Source organism: Takifugu rubripes, chromosome 10 (genome assembly GCF_901000725.2).
Source record: "Takifugu rubripes chromosome 10, fTakRub1.2, whole genome shotgun sequence".
NCBI lineage: Eukaryota > Metazoa > Chordata > Actinopteri > Tetraodontiformes > Tetraodontidae > Takifugu > Takifugu rubripes.
Window position 1 is genome coordinate 8,437,318 of NC_042294.1, and position 23,850 is coordinate 8,461,167.

General features: G+C 45.9%; 2 protein-coding genes across 2 annotated transcripts; both read right to left on the reverse strand.

Moving 5' to 3' along the window:
• Window positions 1-193: 193 nt before the first annotated feature.
• On the reverse strand, window positions 194-11,097 carry LOC101064990 (titin). The gene is made up of 9 exons (XM_011608020.2): window positions 11,010-11,097; window positions 3,103-10,334; window positions 2,925-3,027; window positions 2,647-2,795; window positions 2,314-2,445; window positions 2,038-2,127; window positions 1,803-1,946; window positions 1,534-1,718; window positions 194-1,455 (listed from the first exon to the last, which is right to left on the reverse strand). The coding sequence occupies exons 2-9, from the start codon at window positions 10,330-10,332 to the stop codon at window positions 1,287-1,289; spliced, it is 8,202 nt and encodes a 2,733-aa protein (XP_011606322.2). The 5' UTR covers window positions 10,333-10,334; window positions 11,010-11,097; the 3' UTR covers window positions 194-1,286.
• A 512-nt stretch (window positions 11,098-11,609) lies between these two features.
• vps41 (VPS41 subunit of HOPS complex) lies at window positions 11,610-23,840 on the reverse strand. Its single transcript, XM_011608021.2, has 28 exons — window positions 23,658-23,840; window positions 23,309-23,347; window positions 20,459-20,566; window positions 19,110-19,187; window positions 18,270-18,344; window positions 17,401-17,463; window positions 17,261-17,326; window positions 15,553-15,672; window positions 15,307-15,453; window positions 15,166-15,232; window positions 14,933-15,027; window positions 14,720-14,849; window positions 14,513-14,628; window positions 14,320-14,438; window positions 14,168-14,249; window positions 13,995-14,087; window positions 13,782-13,909; window positions 13,498-13,642; window positions 13,371-13,412; window positions 13,233-13,283; window positions 13,020-13,157; window positions 12,883-12,937; window positions 12,667-12,807; window positions 12,452-12,588; window positions 12,276-12,375; window positions 12,154-12,198; window positions 11,992-12,074; window positions 11,610-11,910 (listed from the first exon to the last, which is right to left on the reverse strand). The coding sequence occupies exons 1-28, from the start codon at window positions 23,676-23,678 to the stop codon at window positions 11,851-11,853; spliced, it is 2,544 nt and encodes an 847-aa protein (XP_011606323.1). The 5' UTR covers window positions 23,679-23,840; the 3' UTR covers window positions 11,610-11,850.
• Window positions 23,841-23,850: the final 10 nt, after the last annotated feature.

Sequence of the window (23,850 nt, forward strand, 5' to 3'; positions counted from 1 at the left end):
GCCATCGTGTTGCTCCGTGTTGTGACAGGAGTGTCGAGGAATGTGCCTAAGAAAGGAGTGTTTACATTTGCGAGGACAGAGGAAACCAGAGAAAATACTATGAACCTACCGAAACGTTCCCACCTTGAAGCGCGCATTAACAACAACGTCCACTAGATGTCAGTAGACGCCACTACAATATAGCCAGAACAAAAACTTTTAACTGTTTATTAATTAAATAAATATTTACATAACCGCTTCGTATAAATCAAGGTTCTTTTCTTACACGGCACATCCTTCTAAAAGCAAGTGTTTATATAATAAAGAACAAAAAAACGAGGGATGGATTAAAATAGCAGAAATCAGTTGAGAAAGGCAACCCTTCCTGTAGATCGCTCCGGAAAATGTCGTGCAGGCTGAACTTGATCACAGTGTTGCGTCACTCCAATACCCGACCAGTTAAACCGTGCTCACTCCTCAATACTCACCCAGTTAAAAAATACGCTGATCTAACTCGATATACATTTGTTGCCACTAATAGGAGGGTGATACTCTACACTAATGTAAGAGAAAGAGCTTTTTTTCCATTCAAGCACAAACAAAAACAATAAAGCTTTAGTGGAATAAAAAAAAACATCACTGGATACAGTTTAGGCTACAGTGCCCTGCTAAATGGTTACAGTATATGGCTCAGCTTGGAAAACTAAACATTTCAGGTGAGGTGGTCACATGACTAATGCCCGAGCTACACCTCTAACTCACCCGTCCTCTAGGAAGGAGCCTCAGCCCTGACCTCATCTCACAACAGTGACAGTGAAACGGGACCGACGCCGTGGAAAGAGCCAAAATTAACGAGAGACCCTCCAAACTCTGCTTCAGTACAATTTGAGATGATGGCAAACGCCACAGTAAAGTAGAAAGGTTGACCATAAAAAGCAACGTACACGTTTACAATGTATGTATTTAAAAAATATACTAAACATAATGACAGAGGTCTAAAATATCTGGTTTATGTCACATGATCAATCAATGAAATGCTCTTTTTTTTTAATCAATATTGCGGCCTGGTCATGCAGTGGAAGTCTATACTGAAATCAACCTGTTGCTTATATAATATGATTAAAGAAAATATTTCAGGTGGGGGATTAAAGGGTGGATTAATAACATTTTTCAACAACAGCCTTGTTGTTTTAATCCTGAGATTTAAACCAATATATATCCTGTCCGAGGAATTAGCTTTACTTTGTAGTATTGAAATTCTGCATCAAACTTTCAGGGATCTGGATAATTTGCTGTCCTGACGGCCGTCATAGTGTCCCGGCTTTGGGCTGGGACGAGCTCGTTCCGCTGACAAAGTTATAAACTAAAAACTGCGACGTGCCGAAATACTTGGTGGCAAAAAGCTTTCCGTCGGGAGTCGGGTCGGAGAAGGCGATCTCGTCCTTGCTCAGGTAGGAGCCGAACACAAAGTTGTTCCTGTAAAATCAAATGTTTAAGTCAGACTGTGGTTGTTGCCGGTGTAACACGCGTGGCGCTCCCTGAAAAGGCTCGTACCTGAGGCAGTCGAGCATGCGCGAGGCGATGCCCTGGCGTCTCATCATGCTGACCACCCAGATGCGGCTGATGCCGCAGATGGCCGGCTCCGGCGTTGTGGAGCAGCACCAAGCTCTCTGACGTTCAAACATCAGCTTCTCCCCCTCTGAACCCTCCGGCACAGGATCCTCGATCACTCTGTAGCCCTGCAGGCGCTCACATGGGTCAGGACATGATGCCGGGACTGTTTAATGTCTCCCCTATTGTGCTTCCTGCCCCCGATCTCTCACCTCCTCTATGTGCTCGGCAATGAGGCATCCGGCCACTTTCTTGTCACTGGAGATGAAGAGGAAAGTCTTGGTCTTAGAGGGACACTTGGTCTCCACCTGCTGGAAGCCGAGGTCACTGTCCACCACCTCTCTGATCTCCTCCACCTGGCAAAAATGATTTGAATGAGGTGTATCCACCAGTTTATATCCTGTTTTATCAGCGCAAGCTGAGATTTGGTTTGTGGGTGAAGAGTACCTTCTTCAGACTGTATTTGGGATCATCGGGCAAGACGAGGATGATCTTGCCATCGGGATACTCGGCCAGAATCCTCTCTTTCTTCCACCCCTGACAAACGATGGAGAGAATGACGCATTTAGGTGACGGTTAACTCTGTAAATGTGCAGACATTAGCTTCTTTTTGAGCTAAAATGGCCCAAAACCATCAAAACATTTGCATATCACCTAAATTCTAACCCCTTAGAAGACACCAAGACCAATAATGAGATGTTAGCGCAGGAAACACTCCCTCACCACATATTTGACCGCGCTGATGAACTGGTTGTGAAAGAGTAAGTGCTGGGACTCGTCTTCGGGGTTGGCAGCAGAGTACAGCATTCCACACACGGTGCAGCCGACGGCGCCGAAATGCTTCTGCCCCGCGTCCTGCGAAAACAACGGGAAAACAAAACTAAAATCCCTGAGCCAACAAGTCAGATTTCCTTCATGTCGGTCTGACAGTCAGGGTTCGAAGTGCCTGCAGTGAAGTCTGACACCGAGCCGCTCCGCAGACGCTGGACAAGAAGCGAATACTAAAATATTGATCACATCCTGAAGAGATTTGGTGCAGCGCTGCTGTTCACTCACAATAATGGTTTGGGTGCCATCTTTGTCAGCCTCCCTGTGTTTCTTGAGTTCTTTCTGTAGACTAGCTTCAGAGAGGGGAGTCCTGCCATCGTGTGTCTTACTTTCCATCTTCTCTGCTGGCGCATTCTTTAAAGGAGCCGCGCCATCGGCTGCAGCAACGGTAAGATTTGCGTAAAAAGTGAGAATTGTTGGCCTCAGACGACCCTAAAACAGTCCGAACCTGCACTAACTATGGTGAAAATCGAAATAACTCAGTGTAAATGGACAGTGATGTTCACCTGAGGGCTTTTCCTCGCACCGTTTACTGGCATCCGGCATTTCCAACTTCCCTTCTGGAGAAACTCGAGAGGGGGGAGCCGATGAAGGCGAACTGGTTGCATCCTTCAAAATGGAGATGAGACAGTTCTCATTCGCCCACTGATTCAGCCACAGCTGACAAGAGCAATCTCTTCTTACCTTGCTGCGCTCTGCTGAGGTGGTGACGGTCTTCTCCGGCGGCGGACCAGCAGCAGCACACGTGGATGACGTCGCTGAGGTGGACCGCCCGGACTGAGCCGCCTCTCCTCCGGAGCTGGGCTTTAACAGAGGGGAAGCGGCCGGCCTGGACTGACCCGGAGCTGAGGAGGCTTTAGACGGAGGCGGGCTCAAAGCAGAAGGTTTTAACGGAGGTTTAGCGGAAGGAGCGGCGTTGGAAGAGCCCGCGGCGCCGGCTGGCGCGTTCGCCGGGGGCTTCGTTGCGACTGCAGACATTGATGGAGCGGAGTCCTGGCCGGCAGGTGCAGTCCGCGTTTTGAGTAGTGTCTGACTGGGAGGCTGTGCTGGCAACCCGGGCTTGGACTGAGCTGTGGGGACTTGCTGAAGGTTTGGTCTGGCCTGCTGGGGACGGGGACTGGCCTTGGCTGGGGCGACTGGCACGGGGTCATCGTCCAGCTCAAAGTCTTCAAAGGAGTACTTGGGCTTGGGTTTGTATGGCTTGTACTCAACAGGGCTCTGCTTTTGAGCATTTAGACCATTGGGCATGGGGGGGGGCACCGCGGGGAGCTTCTTCTTAGCTGCCGATCTGGTCACTTTTGGGGAAGGTCCTGGGGCTGGAGTTTCTTTCGAAGCTTGAGCCTTCGTCTGCCTTGTAGATCTACGAACTTCCGCATTCAGAGGGCTGCTTTTAGCAGCTTCGGGCTTGGCAAGGTTCGATTTAGCGTCTTCACTTTTAGCGGGTTCCGTTTTGGTGGGCTCAGCTTCGGTTGCTTCTGTTCTAATGGGCTCCGTTTTGACTGGTTCTGGTTTGATTGGTTCCGTTTTAACAGGCTCATCCTTGGGCGGGTCAGCCTTGGAGACGTCTTTGGTTGGTGTTTCAGATTTGCTCGTTGAAGCAACGCTCGGGGGTGGGGTTTTTGCCGGGCCGGGTACGGGCGGAGGAGCTTTTGCCACAGGGTTCATGGAAAACTGAGAAAAGGCGTTAAGAGGTTCCTGCCAATCGATGTCTGAAAACATCTGATTTGCTTGGTCAGACTTAAGTTTCTTCACGCGTGCCCAAGACATCTTCTCCCTCTGCAGTTCCACTTGTCTTAATCTCTGATATCTGGTCAGTTTCTTCTTCTCATGGGCCTTCAGCGGCACGGACACTTGCGAGATGAAGAAACGTCTCTTTGGGGGCTCGTCGGCAGGTTTCGCCTCGGTAGCGTCGGCTGTGGGAGGCTGGGTCGGAGACACCTCATCAGCGGGGGCGGGAGGAGCCTCTGGCCCCGCGGGAGCCGAAGCGGGAGCAGTGTCTGCGTTAGCCTGTGCGTTAGCATGTGGACTCTCCTCGCTGGCTTCATGCTTAGATGCCACATCTGCCGCTGCTGCTGCTGCAGCGGCAGCGGCAGCAGCTTGCTTTTCTTCCTCAATCTTTTTCAGTAGCATGCTGTCTGTTTCAATGTCCTCTGCAATTTCCTGGCAGAGCGCTAGGAGATTGAGTTGGTGCCTGTTTGCTGATTTCTTAGCCGCTGCAGCCTTCTGCTCAGCTAAGGCCGCTAGGCGAGCTTTGGTCCTGGCTTGCGTGTTCATCTGTTGTTTCTTGGGTTTAACTTCCTCAGGTGCCTTTTTCTCGCCTCCAACCTTCTCGGCAGTGGTGTTTTGTTTCAACTTGGACCCAGAAGAGTCTTCATTCTTATTTTCCTCATCGAGCTTCACCTCAGGAGGCGCCGGCTCTGCTTTTTTCTGGGTCTTTCCTATGATGCTAACATCTCCATCTTCCTCATTGTCCTCCTCTGCCAGCACAACCTCGCGTCCGATCTCCATATCCTCCAGAATCTGCACTTCTTGTATACCCAGGTTCACTTCATTAGTATCCACTGCCACTGAAGGACAATCCTGACTGGTCTTATGTGCATCGACCTCTGACGTATCAAGATCCAGCGTGTGAGCCGATGGTGGCTGGTGAGGGTCAGAATTTTGAACATCACTTTCTGCAGGTGAAACGAGTTTTTGGTTTAGTGCCTCTGTGGCATCTGGCGCCTGAGACCGGGGAGCTTCTGCCTCTGAGAGAACCATCACTCGGGGTCCGTTCATCACGTCACCCTGTGCGACGCCTGCGTTCGCCTCTGCCGCGAACGGGACAGAGAGTCCCGACTCGGCTGCTGCTTGAGTCACAATATCAAAGTTAATTTCGCTCTGCGGCACCGGTTCCAGTATCACGTACTCCTCTGATGTGCTGTCTGGTATGGCAAACATGGTAGTGGCTGTGGTTTCTGCCACGGTAAGGACCGCGCCCTCCGGGAGGCCGGCGACCTCGTGGACCACTTCAGAAGATTCTGCAGCGCTGGAGCGGTCTGCATATCTGTTTTCACTTCCTTCGACTGCACCGTCCACCTGGCCTTCAGGCATCCTGATGTCATCGCTGGAGCTGATCACAGCGACTTGTTTGACTTCGCCGCTCTGCTCTGCTCCAACGGAGGCACAACTGTCAGGCACATCTGGGCTTTCCCCCCTCATTTCCTCCTCTTGGCTGTCTGGGACCTGACTTGGCTGTTCGGTATTATTTACAGCTGTGATGTTGCCATCAGCTGATGGTCCTCCTTCCGTTTGTTGGACGGTCTCCTCCATCCCCAGTACAGAAAACCCAACGTGGTTCTGCGACGCTGCAGGGACATCTCTATCGTCGCTGCTCTCTGGGCTGCTGATGGGCTCATACACCACCTGGATGGCTTGAAGCTCCTCCTCTGGCTGCGCAATCATCTCGACCTGCTCTTCTAACGGCGGAACTGTTTCGCCGCTGGCAAAAACGAGCAGCGTTACTTCTCTTTGTTCACTTCCCCCCTTGCGTCCTGCATCAGGCTGCTCTGTGGAAACCACAGCAGGCTCTCCATCAGCTTGTGTCACTTGCATCTTAGCTTCCTCTTCCAGTGCAGAGCCGAGCCCCTCTCTTGACCCACATATTGCGTCCACCTGCACGTTCTCGTCACCTGACCCCGTGTCTTCGTTATTTTCTGAAGCAGCTACAGTGGGGGGTTCATTAATGTCACACACTGAAGCATGAGGAGGATCACCAGCGGTTTCTTGGCAGTCCTGTTCCACTGCAGATGCCACATTGCTGATGTGTTCCTGTGTTGCTGTAGTTTCCACTGGAGCCTCTGGAATGTCCACGCTTCCAGCAGGGCCACTGTCTTCATCTACTCTACTTTCCAAACTTGCGCTCGCCACGTCATTCGGAACATCCGTGCCGAGTTCACACACCTCTCCTGTGTCCAGTGTAGGTGGTCGCCTTGAAATTCCCTCTGTCGCTGCCGTGGTTTCCATCTTCTGAGGTTCTGGAACGCTGACACGCTCAGCAGCAAATGCATCTCCATCCACTTTACTCTCACAAGTCGCAGTCAAAAGATCCGGTTCAAATCCTTTGCTCGGTCGACCGGGCTCTTCGTCACTCCGTAGCGGCTCTATTGATGTGGAATTAGACTCCATCCTGACGTTGTCTGTCGTCTCCTTTACTTCTGAGCTGTGGCCCATGATCTCCACCTTCTCTCTGCTCTGTATTTCTACTGTAGGTGGTGGAGAAGGAACTTCCACTGGTACTCTTGAAGCTTCTATGTTCATTTGAGAATCTGGATGAGTGACACATTCAGTCACTGACAGGTTTTCAGTTACTTTGTGCTCAACTCCATCTTCTTTAACACCTTTGTCCAGTTCTAACATCTCCACATGTCCACAGCTTTGGTCTTCTGTAGGTGATGGACTGGGCGTTTCTTCCGGTGGTGCACTTGTTTCCATTGTTGTTTGAGCCTCTGGAACATGAATGTGATCAGTTGTATTCTGATCACCATCTACTTCATTATTTTGAAAGCTTGCAGCCAGTTCATGAGGCTCTAGACTTCTGAGGTCTTCTCCATTCACTGTAGTAGGAATCTCCTCTGCTCTTTCTGAATCTTCTGTGCTCATCTGAGGCTCTGGAACGCTGATAGAAGCGGTTGCAAGAACATCTTCGTCCACCTTAGCACCACAACTTTCGCTCACTTTTTCTTCTTCTCCATGGACTTCTGACACCTCCACGCTCTGGCAGCTTTGCATTAACACAGTCTGACTGGAAAGTTCCTCTGGGTTTGGCATCGTTACCTCTGAAATATCAGCACATTCAGTCACGGGTGTGTCTTCATCACCTTCCCTCCCCACATCTTGATATACTCCCGAATCACCTTCTCTGATCTTCCTTCCCTTGTGGTTTTGAGCTTCCACACACGGCGAGTCAGAAACCTCCTCTGCTGCTGCTTCCATGAGCATCTGTGCGACACTGTCACGCTCTTCTCTGGTCATTTTATCTTCATCCCTTTTGCTCCCCTCACCTTCACTTACAAGATCTTGTTGAACATCTGTGCTGAGGTCACTGATCTCCAGGTTATCGGATCTTTGTGCTTCCACTCTAGACTGCTGATAAGACGTCATCTCCTCCTCTGCTGCACTTCCTATGTTTCCCAGCGAGTCTGCAGTATCCACACTTGTGTATCGAGTCTCCAAGGCTTCAGTCACGGGATTTTCTTGAACTTCTGTGTCGGGGTTGGTGACACCAGGGCCCTGGGGCCGGTCGACCTCTGCTGTGGATGACGCCACAGAGATTTCCCCTGCTGTTGCTGAAGGTTCCATGTCTGTTTGAAGTTGGGGATGCTTGACTTCCTCCTTTTCACCATCGCAACACTCGCTCGTCACCTCTTTTCCCCCTCCTGCCCTGTTGAGGTCGTTCGCCACCAGGTTCTGACAGCTCTGTAAATCCCCTGCAGGTGCCGACATAGTCTCCATCTGAATAACAGCGCAGTCGTCTGTCGTCGCGTCACCATCTACGTCTTTTTCCTGATACCAAACGTTGATTCCTGCGTTTTTGTAGCTTTGTATTCCAGCAACTGCCTCTGGTGCTGCTTCCACCTGATCTTCTTGCTGAATCCCAGCAGCACTCTCACACTCTGCCATCTTTGTGTCCTTGTCTTCCTCACACTCATGAGTGGCGGCGGTGAGTTCTTTCCGCACAGCGACTTCAGTGGCCTCTGTTGGAGTGCAGATCTCCTCCGAAGCTGCCGTCGTCTGGAAATCTATATCCCGTTGAGTTGTAGTAGGACTGGCAGATTCTGTTGGAACCAAGCTGTCACTTCCATGATCCTCCAGAGGCTGGACTTTGGGAGGATGCTCAACCCTCTCTGAAATATCCGCAGCAGCTTGGGTTAATTCTTGGGCTTCATACGTAGCTGCAGCATTTGACGTGTCCTCTGACGCAGTCTGCACCTCTGGTCCTCCATCTTGTTTGCTCTGACAAACAACAGGAAGATTCTGGACTTCATCACATCCGTCAACGGCATGCTCACTGGCATCTGGACTGGAACTCTCTGGCGTCGCTTCAGTCGTCTTCTCAGAATGTTCAGGAACCATGTCATGATCCCCAGCAGACACGTCTCTTTCAGGTTCTTCTGTATCTTTTCTGTCCTGGTTTTGTGCTTCTGCTGTACAGTCAGAATCAAAGCTCTCCGTCCCTGCAGTCACTGGACTCTTTGGCCCACTGGAGTTATCAAGGTTCATGTTGTCTTGATGTTCCACTGTTGAATTGATCTCACTGTGCTCATTGGAATCTGTAGTTATTTCAGTTTCCTCTAGAACTGCTCCATTAGACAGATCCTGTCCTGATGGCTTTACGTCCATTTTTATTTGTGTACCTGGTGTGGAAGCCCGTTCATGGTCAGTCTCTTCTGTAACTTCCCCAGGGTGGCCACAACACTCATAGCTGTCGTCGATTTGCAAATCCTCTTTCTGAGCTGAGTCAGGCTGGCGGTCGGTGTCTATCTTTGGCTCGCTGGCTGAGTCCATCTCTGTTTGGTGCTGCTCGCCGACAGCCTCAGCATCTTCAGTCGTGCTGTCGGTGCTCCTGACCATCACATCCAATGCAGTGCCAGGAACAGCGAGAGTGGGGGCAGAATATGACCCAACTTCTTTCCTTTCGCCTTCTCCAGGGTCACAGACAATTTTGTGGTCACCATCAAATGAGCCTGTGGTTGTATCTGGCACGTCGTGACTCACGCAATGCTGCAGGGACTCAGATTTCGGATCCTCCCTGACACTGCGGTCCATCCGAGTCTCCAGGGGGCCATCGGATGAAGCGGTTGTTTCCACAGGCTGACTGTCTGAATGTTTGGTGGCAGTTTCACTGCACATACTGCTCTGACCTGAGGCTGCCCTTTCGCCTGCCTGTGGCTCTTCTTGACAGCCTGGATTGGCCTCTGCGGTGCTGGAGTTCAGTGTTGCTGATAATAAAACCTGGCTTTCATCGCCAGAGTCCTTTTGGCTTATGACGGATTGCACTACATTCTTGTGTTCATTTACCACTGCTGCAGATGTAATGCAGTCCTCTGGAACTGCTGCACAGTTGGAACTTTCTCTATGAGACGTCGGGGCATCGTTCACAAGGGAATTTGGGTTGTATTCGGCTTTAACTGATGTACATTGAAACTGAGAGTCTGTTTTTAAGCTCTCTTCTGCAGAGGTTAAAATTTCATTGGACTCTGATTGTGTTGAGTGGACCAAGGATTCTTGATTGACAAACTGGTTGTTTTTCTCTTGAATATCAGAATTACCATCATTTAAGCTTTGAGTGCTTACTGTGCCTGACGCTCTACCATAATCGTGGTCCATCTGCACAGTAACCGTAGGTGCAGCGCTTGAATCCTGGCTTCTCTCCTGTGGCGTAGAAGGTAACTCTTCAGCCTTGCGCTTGGCTTTAACCCGGTTTGAATATTGCCTGACGCAGCGAGCCTTGTCACCATCATCTCTCTCTTTAAAGATGTCCGTTTTGATTCCATCACTACTCATTTCATCCTCGGAATCTGTGGAGGCTGCCCGCTTCAGGGAAACCTTAGCGTTCACTTTCTGTGACAGAGCTTCTCCACAGGAGGCACTTGAGGCATTTAGGAGCTTGGCTTTTTTAACAGGTGGGTCGGACGTAGAATCCTTTGGAGGGGAACTGGATGACCTGTCAAAAATGTTTCCCCCTTCGACAGAATCCGACAGTTTTTTCTTAGTCCGTGGGGGTGCTGTTGTTTCTCTGACATGTCCCCTTTTGAGGGTAAGTTTATGGGTAGCTGGTGATGTTTTGGAAGGCAGGTCCTCCCCGTCCTCTTCTGATATATTCATGTTGGACTCTGAATCATCGGGAGAAGATCCGCTCTTTGGGGCTGGCATTTCTGGTGAATATTAAGTAAAAGTAGGGAATTACAATTTGTCCCATAAAGACAATATAATAAAACACAGGCTATGTCTTCCTTACTATTTAAATTAAGCTTGACAGTGCAGACACTGTCATCTTTGATTTCTTCTCAAGTGGACTAATTTATTGATGTAAATCGAAAAGACTCGTTAAAATATTCATATATCTCCATTGTTAACCTTGCATTGAAGATGCTATGTCTTATAGAACAAAAGCAAAGCAATTTTTCTTGTTTTTATAGCATGCAACAAGACTGGCTAACGATAATCATTAAACAAATCGATGTCAAACTACCATAAGAACGATTTCGTCTCACGATGTGCAATCTGCGTGCACTTTTCCATCCGACATATTTCCCCAGTTACTTTACAAAAGTCGGCGGATATCGTTGCCATCAAGACTTGTGCAGACAGAAACAGAAATAGCCAGTTAGCTAGCGCACGCTGGCTAACGTGCTAGCTAGAAGTCCACAGTGGTAGGAGCTATGCTAACGCTAGCAACAGCCAACTCGCAACAAATGAGGGATACGAGATCCGTTGTTCAAGTAAGCAAACAGCGGCCGCACACATTAAGCAGACAGTGCAAGAAGTACATCTGAAGGGATTAACACCTCTGAACGCATAATGGCAAAATAGTCGACACTGAAACTCACTCTGTTTTCTTTTTCAACAACAGCTGTTTTTTTTTTCTCCCAGTGAATAAAAAATTAACAGTACTTCCGGAGTGAATGGGCGGATGTGACGTAGCGCACCCCGTCAGTCAGAGTCAAGATTTGGACACTACATAGACTACAGACTTCATATATCGCGTTATTTGTCATAAAAACAAAATACACACTAACGGTCACAACTGTCCAGTATAAGTATCGTGTGGACGAAGATGAGAAAATATTATTTAAAATAGTATGTGAGAAACCGGAAGTTTAAAACCCTTCATCTATCAACATTTGGCATCTTTGACGTCACCGAGTTTGTAAAAAATATATAGTGTCGTTTGTAAAAAATATACATCAAAATCGTTCCAAAAAATGGCTTATCGTGTAGGGGAAAAAACTGTTTACTTTTTAATGTCAGTAGACCTGCTGGGTTAAAAGATGGGTGTTTTACTGTTGAGTATGGGCAAATTCCAGCTGCAGAATATAGTCAAAATAAACATTTTGTCTCATTCTGGGCTTCAGAATGAACTCTACTTGATCATCTTGAAGTTAGTGAGGTCATGCGAGTTGTTTTGACTTGCAATTACCTGTCAGAAATTAGTTTATATATGATTTTATTGTTCAGAGATTGCAAGCATTTCAGGAAACACATTAGTAGCAAGTGGCCCGCAATTTCTTTATTAGATGTACAGCAAATATACATGACATAGTAACCACTCACATAGTTGCTTTGTACACACTCAGTGCCAGGGGGAATGTCATATTGAACAAAACAGTTACAGTGAAGGAAAAGCACCAGCAGCAAGGTTAAAGCATTAATTTGTGACGATATGTGACTTTATTTCCAGGGATCCACTCGCTTCGCACTGCAGATGTTACAGTACTGCACTCCAGGAAACTACAAAAGGCCAAAGAGAATGAAAAATGAGTCGAGCACAACGGTGCCATGAGTGAGATCGATGGTGAAGAAGTCACGTACCGCTCCTCCGGAAGAGGGTAAACATTCCCTGTGAAACATGTGTCTGCAGTGAAACATCACCACCCCGAAAGGTTTGCCCATGTCTGAAACAAAGGCACGTCAGAAAATAACCACAAACCCCCCACCCGACAAAAACAACATACTAACACATGAAAGACTCACCTGATGGTAATATTGCAGCGTGACACGATTCACAGATATTTTCCTCTGGACATACAGAGAGTCGACATTAGTACAGCTAATCCCCCTCCTCAGAGCAAGTTCTAAGGAAAAAGAAGACCCACCGTCCACACGGACTCCTCTCATTTGTGTTTTGTGCATCTTCTGGAGGAGAGACAGTGAGTCAGCCACCAGAATCTTCTTACAACCTTCCCTCAGAAGAATCTAGGAAAAAAGACAACACTGGTTATAGACACGTTACACTTTAATTGCTAAATGATTGAATATGATCGAGTCAAACCTGTAGATTGTAATCCTGGAGGATTTTTACTAAAGAATCTCTGAGGTTAGGGATCTCCATGCCCTCCTTGATGCGATGGATGAGCAGGATGGGATCCACATGCGTGCCGATATTATTAAGGAGGCCAGTGATAAATGCTGGAGGGGCAAGAGACAGGAAGTGTCACATATTGAGGCAGGCAAATGACAGGAACAGAGGTCAGGACAGGAGAATACGTGGTTTGTCGATGGAGTAAGAGATGAGGTCCTCCCACAGCTCTGCGTCGTCCTGCTCTTTGGCAAATTCTATGGCTTTGTCCACATCCTGCAGCTCCTCCATGATCATCTGCAGAGCCCGTCTGGAGTTCCCCATCCTGCCTGGGTGCAACGTTACATCCATCATTTCCTAATTGCTCTGAGATCTGGGAAAATGAGGGCTCCCATGAAGCTTACTGAGCAGGAAGACGGTCTCCTCTACGAAGTTCCTCTGCTGACACACCTCCAGAGCCTGAAGGAGGCGAGATGAAGCACAACACACACTGTCTCACACTTTCTTGAGTATGCAGCAGGACGTTTGGTGAGAATCGCACCTTTTCCAGCGGGCAGTGCGTGCTGTCCCTCAGGAAAGGCAGCAGATTTGGACGGTCAAACTCAGCGTAAAGGCCAATCTGCCTCTCGTGGTATTTCTGGCCTTTGTGGTGGTCCCGCTTGAAGAGTTCATGGAGGTACTGCGGGCAGGAGAGATCCAGAATCCGTTGTGGATGCTAGTCTGTGAGTTATTGTGATTCTGTCAGGAGACGTACCATGTGCAGGAGCTTAGGTCTGTCGGCGAGCTCTTCCACCACCCTGTCGATCTGTGAGCGCAGATGAAAAAGTATCAGCAGGACTTGAAGGTGTGTCAGATCTTTGATGAAAAGCTGACAGAAGCTCAGGACACTCACCGATATCTTGTCTTCATTGTCGAGGAGCATGTCAACAGCTTTCTGTGCAAATAGAAGAAATAGAGTTGGAAATTTGAAGTGGATCAAGGCTGTTTCTAATGTTTTTTTAACAATAATAGACTTTTACCTCTTTGTCAAAGTCCATGAGGAGAACAATTTTGTCTTCTATGGAGGTGAAAAGGTTGTGTCTGTGGATGAGCTGGTAAACATCTTTGTGCCTCAGTTTCAGGTAGATCTCCAAGGCTTTGTCATACCGTTGGTCATATGTGCACCTATTGTTCAGCATTAAGAAACTCTTTCATTTAAACATAAAGCCACAATTTCTAACTTTAGGAAAGTCTCTTTTGTCTCTGGGTTCCTATTAGCATCAATTCAACCTGTTGCATAATGCTGTTCTCCTGGCTCACTCACAGTTCAGCCAGCGTGGTGAGCAGGGTACTGTTCGAGGGGTCCTTCTGCAGGTGGTCATTCACTGCCTGAACAATCACCTTGTTGTTATAAAGATCTCCAGGCCACGTGCTGATCAGGGTGGCAAAACCCTGCAGGAACATTACAGGAAGTAGAACAGACTGTTTATTCTGTTCTCCCTTTAAGGATTATCAATGGACTTAACCTGAGCTATACCTCATAATCAGTTTTGAGGAACTCATAAAGGATCATTTCATAGATGGCTGGTTTGAGACGCAGATCCCCTCTGGGCAAATACTGACTGATGGCCTGAAACCACACAGATGCAGAGAGACGTTGATAAGAGGCTAAACCCGAGTTAAACACACTCAGTGCTCGCCCTGACCCACCTTCAGCTGCCCGATGGTCCTAAACCTGTACACTTCATTTTCCCACAGTTCCATGTTTTTCCCCAGAACCTTCTGGCACTTCCTGGATTGAGATTTAAAATCAACAGTCAAATCCAACATCCGTTATTTACGCCAACAGACGTCAAACCTACCTCGCCGCGGTGTCATAGTCTCCCTTCTCCACTAAGTGATTGATGTAAGCCATCCCGATCTTCTGGACGTCATGTCTCTTGATATTTTTAAAGCTGATGTCTGCAGCCATCAGCGCCTCCTGACAGAGTCGACGGCAACAGTTAAACATCTGCGACTGCGAAATTTAGCGCAACCATAAAACCAGAGGCAAACCTCGTATTTCTTCTTTTCAAGCAGCCAGTCGATGTGGTCATCTTGGTCCCGCTCCCTCGCCCCGACGATGTCTTTGGGACTGATGATGTAGAAGAGCGACTCCCCCTCAGAGTGCTCTGTTAATGAAAAACCCATTTATGCCTATTGTGCATTACTGGTCTCTGCATAATGAAGTCAGAGCGCGCCAACATAGTTTCACAGTCTCACCCAGCCGGTAGTCTCTGCACTCATTGTCCCTGAAGTTGCGCACGGTCAGCGCGTCTGAGGAGATCTCCTCGTAGCTCTCGTGGAGAGGCAGGATGATGTCGAGACGGGGGCGTGCCCGAAACTCCTCATCCTACAAGCACACACAGATGTCCAAAGCTGCAATGTCAATTTCCCCATATCAGCACAACTGCGAACAAAGGAAACTTTTACTACCATGTGATCAGAGTTCTTCACGAAGTAGAGGACGACGAGCTGATCGGCCAGAGGTGCCAGACCGCTTATGAAAAACTCCGTCTCAAACGCAGTAACTGAGAAAACAAGGAGAGGAGAATTCATTTTATATTATTTATCTCTCACAGCATGATGAATTTACCTAATTTATCTCAATATTATTAATGTATCTCCCACACTTTTCCATATGATCACTATTTCGGCTGATCGTGTACCTATTTCCACATAGCGGCTGGGCAGGTCCCGCATTTCAGTGGGATTTCGCTCCTTAACAGCACATATCTGAGGGGAGTTGAGGCATTTCTTAGAAGGGAGGAACATTGTTCTTTGAGGGTAATCAATTCAAAATTACACACCTTAATGGAAGTCCCCCAGCCAATAATGAGAGTGGTGTTGTCCTTCCAACATAGGCTGCACGGGTACATGTCTGGCCTCAGATGCACATTGTCCCGCAGCACATTTGTGATGCATTGTTTCGAACTGATATCATAGATTTTAACCCTCTAAAAGAAATCAAATGTGACATTTTAATTTCATTTTTTTAAAGAAACATAGTATTGTGCAAATTACTACAAATTACCACTAACAGGCTGCATACTCACCACATTGTTGGCCCAGGCGATTAAGTTTGCTCTCCACTTGATGTTTGTGATCGAACCCTCGCCTTCATGGAGAACAGTCATCTTCCATCGATTCAACCAGTTTCTTTCATACAGAAGCAGCTGTAAGGGTGGCAAAATGTCAACAACATTTAGCACAGCACATCTGGAGCCCGCAAGCATAGGAGAGCAGGGATGCAGTTGTGCATCCCGGCCTACAGGGGGCAGTAGATGAATAGCACATTGCACTGGAGCGGTCAGCCAGCAAATCCATCCTCCGGATTGAACTGAAACTGTGGGGAACATTCTCATTCATGCTTCAGATAATCGACTAAAAACCCAACTTCACTTCTCAGATGAACACCTTAATTCCACTTCAAAGCATTTAGGCGGAGAGACAATGAAGATAAATTGTTCATTAGACTCCATCTAAGTGAGAAAGCCTCACATTAGCTCCACATTCAGTGGTGGAAGAAGTAATTTTACTGTTTCGCATGCTTGACAAGATCTGAAAAAGGAGACGGCTTGAAAAAAGCCATAAAGAAAGGGTTGGAAGGGTTTACAACATCCTCCTTTTTAATAGCCTTGCACCCCTTTATTGGAGACACAGCATGTGCAGCTCAGAAGAGACAAGTTCGTACGTACGTTTTAAGTCTATGTCTTTCTATTGTGATAAATTCTACCAGAGAACTACAAAACTCACTGCGATGGCTTTGTGTGGCTAGTTTTATTCATAATGCAGTGTAGCACAGAGGCAACGAGAGAACAGTGTTAAGGCCTTGTGTTGCACATGCGATAGAGGACAAAGCTGGGCTCTCACATTCCCCACATTGTTGCAATCCCTACTATGTAAACAGCTATAAAAAAAAAGTCCCCCAAAATGTGCATAATGTCACCAAGGATATAGAAAGAAGGTTGTATAGGCACTTTAATCCAGCGGCTGGGCTATGTTAATAAACAGTTTGCTCTACAAAGAGATGATATGACAAAAGAACTGTGGAGACAAAATTGAATTTCCTTTGACAGGATGTGGCTCCCGTTGAGGCTTATTGATTTTCATCACAGGCACATTGTAGAGGCCTTCACAACTTGGAACAAGGAGGAATCAGCAGCAATTGAAAAAAATGGCAAAGTAACACTAACAATGGGGTTTCATAAAATAGTTGTTTTTTTCCTCCCCACAATGCTGTTGTATAAATGTCACTATGCTTTATTTATGGGTGACTCTACAATGACGCTACTTACACAACCCATTGTTAGTGGCGTAAAGTAATTGGTTTCCAGTGAAGAATACGGTACTGGTTTACCTTCAAAAATGTCCACAGGCTGACAAACATACGTGCGTAACTTTTCGACTTTGGTGGCAAAATACTTCCCGTGGAAATAATTTAGAATTGACATCACTATGCAGAAATCCCAACACGTGCTCGATAACGACATCTACTGGCTGCGCTTGTGAAGCATTGCCTTTGAAACTCTGTTGAAAGAACAGCACTTTGTGATAATGGCCAGCTCTCCCGAGAGCACTCCAGCAAAGAGACAGGAAACTAAGAGCCTTTCACGCCAAACAAAGTCCTGCGTCTCGCCTTCAGCCCAGCCAGAGAGGGGAGGTGTGTGAGATTGGGTTTCACCGGGACACAATCAGGACGAATTATTGTGGACTGTACACACTGTACTCGGCTCCCAGGTAAAAAGCGGGACACACACTCACCTTTTTGCCCCCTGTGACAAACTGTTTGTAGTTCGATTTGGTGAACTGAGGATGCACCGCCACGACCTTTGAAACAAAAAATGAGATGAGAACTTCGGACGTCAGTGTGGCAGAGAAAAACAGGCTTTATAAAAACTTACTTTGATGGGACAGTCAAAGATCTCGTGGAAGCCCTCTCTCGTATAGAGACCCAACACCTGAACCTGCAGCGCAGACGAGACATCAAACGGAAAGCAAAGGTGATCTGCTCAGAAACGTCTGCTTTAATTGCTGCCTTTGCAACCATCTGTGGCCAGCGGGGGGATTGTGAGAAGAGAGGAGCGAAAAACAACAGACTGAGTGGCTCCTTGCTCATCTGCTCGGTCACCAATTAGTGGACAAGTTGATTCTTTGAACCCTGCAGGGCTTGAAAAAAGAACTACAGCAACCCCTAAGGTTGTATTAGATTTGATGACGCACAGTATTTCTGAAAGAACAAAAAAAAAAAGTTGGACAGAAATAACAAAAATCTTCAGCACCTGCAATAAAGTCGGAATGTTCAAAGGATTTACAACCGGCAGGGCCGTTTGAGGGAAAAACAAATGCTGTCACCATCGATATTAACCGTCTGCTCCGACCGTTTGTGCGACAAGATCTTGTTTTTCCATCGTGGAGGGAGAAAGGAGGGGATGGGCGATATCAGAGAGCATATCTTAACTGCAAAATCCATGAAGGATGGTTGTAATGATGAGGAGAGACAAGATAACAGCCAGGTAGGGAAAGATGTGAAGGGGGATCCATCCACAGATGATGGCTGACAGGACAACGTAAAAGAAACCAAGCTTCCACCATGCTTTTGGAATAGAAGTTAGATCAAGCATCATAAGGATATATGGGATTAAGTGTTAATATAACAATAACAAAACTCAAGATAAACACTTTGGCTGTTGCCTAAATATCACCATAATGAAGCTGTAGCGAGTTCAATGTAATGGGAGCGCCAGGTTTTGAGCTCCGTCACCACTCTCACCTTCCCGTCCTCGGAGCACACGCCTATATGCTCTCCACTTTCATCCAGGCTGATTTGGTTGATCTTCACTGAACTCTGTGGGCAGAGAAAAGCAGCTCATTGAAATTGTGACCATCAATGTGCAAGTATAGCTCAGAAAGCAACCTCCGAGAGGGCTTTACATTTGAGCATATAGTTACACTTTTCTTCTTAAAGTCACCTTTGCACAAATAAATCCTTTCACTGGTTTCTTTTCAAGATGAATCTATGTCACCGAGAAAGTCTCTCAGCAAGAACTCAGCGGTCTGTTCTATTCAGGGAAAAACCTGCCTCATTTCTTTCAAGCAATGATTGATAACAGCCTGTAGGGTTACCTGGGTGGAGCGTGAATCAATGCGCTCGGCGGGGAGGCGCCAGCGCAGGTGCATTTATGAAAAAAGGTGCATTTGTGTGCCAAATCAGCTTTGAGATCCAAGTTAATGTTCAGAACTCATTGGTACAAGGTCAAAAGAGCTGAAAAGGTTGTTTTGGAAGCAAACTGGATGAAACACTGGTAAATAACCAAAGTTTATCTTAACTGGTGGTTTTATTTTGCCTTTCTGTGACCTTCAGCACTGGTTTGCTTGTTAATGAGGACAAAAGCAAAGCCAGTGTGCAAATTTATGAAGGGCAGTACATCACATATAACTGATATGGGAGTTTTCCCTCTAAACCAGATCACATAAAATGAAGAAACCATGTCCTAAAGGCTGTCACCACAAAACCATGGTCAAAAATGCAGGCGTTAGGCAGCTGAATACTGTTGTGAAACAGAAACAGCATATTTATCAGCGTAATCTACAAGGATTTCAGTCTACTCACAACTTCAAACTTCTGAGTTACATTTCCTTGGATGTCCAACAGGAAGACCTTTCCAAAATGAGTGCCGAGTGCCAGAAACTGGAATGAAACAAAGACGATATCGTTTAAACGAAGATTCGGGGGAGCAAAATCTTTTGCTGATGAAGAGCAGAGCCTGAGCAGCATGGGCCGAGCAGGGATTGGATGGGCTTGGAGGCAAAACTGTGAAATTGCAGAGGGTGGAAAAGCCCTATTTATTAAAGCATACAGTGTGAAATGGCATTTCCCCCCCTTTCAAATTAAAATGCTTAAGCATAATAAATACACTGTACATCTGACTTCTTCCCAGGATCCCAAATGCAACCCAATCACCTTCCTGCCCAGCGCACAGTCATTATTTCTCTTCAACAGCACCCGGGTTTCTGGGTTCTGTGCTTCAATAAAAGTGCGCGTGTGAGTGTGTGTGTATGTGTATGCGAGTCCACTGGGACACAAAAATTATAGAAACCGGGGGCTTTTGGCATTAGATTAAGTGTGTGTTCTTCCACCCTAGCCCTTGCTCCATGCCCTCCTCCTAATCCCAGCCCCTCCCCTGCTAGACAGCATGTGGATGTGCGGCGAGCCCACCATGCTTCAGTGCAGTCTATAATGAAATGCTTATATTTACAGGCACAGCTGAGCATGTCAGACAGAGCCCCCGCAATCTCCCCAAATAAAATAACCAAAAATAAATAAAGAAAGGGTTCAACCTTGTGAGGCGGAGCAAGTTTTAAAGGGATTTATCAGGATGGAATTGTTCAAATGAAATTCGGATTCAGATACTTAAAATATGAGGCAGCATTGGTGGATTTAACAAGGTGGGGGCTGGAAGGTACAAACACAAAAGGGGAAAAAAATGTAGAAACAAGGCCACGTTTCCACTGAGGGAAGGGGGAGATCTTAATAAAACAAATAAATGAAAATCAAGCATAGGTTTAAAAACAACAACAAAACAATCAGGTGAGAAGACGTGAGGACTTGTGACTTCTGCTCTGCTCAGGCGTGCATTTGTGCCACTGGTGCCACACCGGTTAAACATCAGACCGAGAGCGCCTCTCTCTCAAAAATATCAACCTTTGACAGAAAAATGGAGCAAAAAAAAAAGAAAAAAAATGTGTAGGAGACAGAATAAAAAGAGAAAAGACAAAAGCGCCTCTGATGTGGCTCCCTGAGAGGAAAGGCAAGGTGAGAAGAGAATGGACTGTGAACACTGTGACTGTGCAAGAGGGATTTTTAAAAAAAGCAGGTTGGAAGAGGGGACCTCTCAAATGTGTGCATAAAGAATGTGGAGTGTGTTGTTGATGGTTGGATTTGAGGCTGATAACCTGCACCTTGTCATGGACGGTCATGCAGCTGGCTGCATCCTTCTGGAGGATTTCTGTCACCCCATTGGCGAGCCGCTCATACTTCAGCTTCGGCTCGTCCTCGCTGTCCTCCTCCTGGTTTGGAAGATGCATTTAAAAAAATAAAATAAATAGAAATCCTTATGCAATGAAACAAATCGTAAAACATCCAGAGGTTTAATACATGTTGAGCGATAGTTACCCACCTGCTACTGGGGCGCACACAATGCCGCCCTATTTCAAATATCAGTCAGTTTGATGTCATTTGTAAAAAATAAATAAATAAATAAATAAAAAGAAACTAAAAAAGAAGTCTCTGCGCAGCACAAGGACAAGGTCTAACTTTGCAGTCTTCTAACCAGATATGTTTTGATGACCCTATGTCCCACACAGAAAAAAATACTTTATGTTTGTTGTTGATCCTCACACAAAGAGGTTGTTTAACGATACTTGAACATATTTTTTTTTCCTGATTTACCCAGATTCTTAAGGATGTCACTGGGAGTAACAAGACAGACATCCTCAGGATGCATCTACACATCTATACATAGGATAAGACAAAAAAGGCAGCACGAGTATAGATGATATACATCAAGGTTTTTGGAATTACTATAATTATCACATACTACCCATCATGAAAAAATCATTTGCTTCTCTAATGAATCGTCTTGGGCTTTGCTGAAATCAGCTGGGTCAAAACACAACTGCAGCAACATAAATTATCAATTTTAGCGCGATCCGTCAAATTAGCTTTGAAGCACGACCGCCTCACATCTTCAGAGTGAGTCGGATTGTTAACAGCGGCTGAAATTCCAGACTCTGATGCACAAACAGCAAGTCCACGAAACGCCGCATTGATCAGGAAAAAAAACACGTTACTGGAGTGAACAGGGCAGCAGAGTCACTTGTGTCCATTCTGAAGCGAATCCAAAGTTCAAACACTTGCTCGTTGAAGAGCAAAATGTGCGACCCATCTGCCACAATCAAGCAGAAAATGCCAACTATCGTCAGCCATCAAGAGAAAATTGGACAGGATTGTCAGAAGTAAACAACAAAATAAAACGAGTCCCCAAACGTCCACGAAGAACACCGATCGGTTTAGCTTGGTGTATCAGCGTCCACAGTGAGGTGATCGTACAGTATATTCCTGACACTAGAGATGGTGCTCTTCTGGAAACCTTGACAAATGTCAACAGAGGAATCTTTATTCTGTACAAAATAGCTTTGAATAACAATTTTAATAGAACTTAAATCACACCTGCCAATTAATTTACTGAAAATGTATTAACCTGCACAAGCCCAGAAAAATTCCTTCACTCGTACCGCTGGTCAAAGTCTAAATTTGTTAATGTATTGCAAAAAAAGAATTTCATTCCAGTATTGCCACAACAATCTCTACAATGGCAGCACGGACTGAAGAAATTTCCATTATTTTGCATGATCTGATTTCTCTCCGTGGACAGATGCGTATTTTCTCATTTAATAAAACAAACTAAAGGTATTCACCTGAAGCCTGTGTCAACATCCGAGGCCAGACATAGCAGGAATATTACTCATAATCCAGTTTATAACCAATGTTGCACAGTGTGTGGCTGCCCAGAGGGTGCATCACCTCAAAACATTGTCTGCCATTATGTGCTTCTGGGCTTGGAAGTGGGGGACAAAAGCGTGGAAAAATGTTATTTTCAAAAACAATCCTTTTCCACTCAACAACGCCATATCTAAGCTATTTCCTGTGTATTCTGCTCGTGAGATTTCCGATGCGAGAGCATTTGTCACGGGTTTCAAAGGTGTATCAAACAGGAGAGGCAACCTTCATCCTCAGAAAACAAGTGGCAATTTTCAAAGTTTGGTCATTTCTCTGCCCTGTTTTAGAAACTACTGAGCTGGCCTTTGTGCTATATTTTTGGCTTGATATCTGAAATACAACAGGAGGAACCAAACCTTATGCATGTATACTATCAAGCAGGTAGTCTATTTAACATGCACTAAAGGGCAAATTAGTCAAAAACCACCTGAAAGTACGAAAGACAGGAAGAAAGAGAAAGAACGAGATTAAAAAAGAAGCTGACGGGCTCTCAGTGTAGGTGCATTGAGGCTCCACTTACTGAAGCAACGGCGGCTAGTTCACCGATATATTCCACTAGATCATTTTTTGACAATTACATGTCTACAGGTGCACAAAGCAAGCGCAATCTCACCATCAAGTGTGCTCCTTTCCCAGTTCAGGGCCGAATGTACTATCACAACCCGAAAACAAGATGTAGGATGCCAAAATTTCCCCCTTTTCCTCTAGTTCGCGCTTTGCCGTTTCCTTCTGAGAGGTGAAAACATGCAATGCAATCTTTCCTAGATATTTCATTTGTTTCTTCACTTTCTAAGTCCTTCCTTCCTGCCAGGCTGATGTGTAAAGCTATATTTTATTTAACCTACTTGTGGTTCTCAGAAGCACAAGTGTACTGTAACATGCCCAACCTCTGCCGTAATATTGATTGAACCGGAGAGCCATGTCAAATTCATGACTGGTTGACACCTCTCAAAATCTGACAAAGATCCTTGCGGGATCAGGCTGGGCTGATCAAGGCTGCATTGTATTATAGTCCATAGGTACCAAGCTTTATTTGACTTCAAAATCACTCATACGTGACAGAAGTGTGCACACCCGTCATCTACAATATGCTGTTAATACATTTTTCAAAACGTCATACTGGTGTAACTTTGTGACATGTTTTAGTGCAAGTTTTCTCTCGTTTATTTCTACATAAACTTTATTTCAGTCTTTATATTTCTGGACAGAAAGACAAGTCAGTAAGAAATGACAGGTTACTTATGTCTTACCTCAGATTCATCTGTGAATTCTTCACTTTGTTTTCTTGCCTGAATGAAAAAGACATGGATCTGTTTATATATATACACACACACAAACACCAATGAAGCCCAGCAAATGCAGCACATTTCTAAATAGCAAATAAAAAAGAATAAAAAAAAACAACAAACAGACGTGTCAACCCTTTAACAGTTGTTGTTGCTGTCGGGGTGGAATCAACTTGCATTAATCAAAAATCATACCACTATCTTAAATTGCTTGACAAGAAATTCAAATCATTTGAAATAATGTTGACATTTGTTTTTAAGCATGCAAGTAAACATCAGCATACGACAGCTAGCGTTAGCATGCACTGCTTACCTCCTCCTCCACTTCCGCCATTGTTATTAACAGTTTACGAGTAAAATATTAGTAGCTAAAAAGGTCTTAAGCGAAAAGAAAAGTCCAATAAATATAATTAGCTCTCATTCATCTTTATACCATACATTACACATCAAAAAAGCGTTATCTGTCAAACCCTGCAGCCTCTCATGGGCTAAATCACATGACAGAA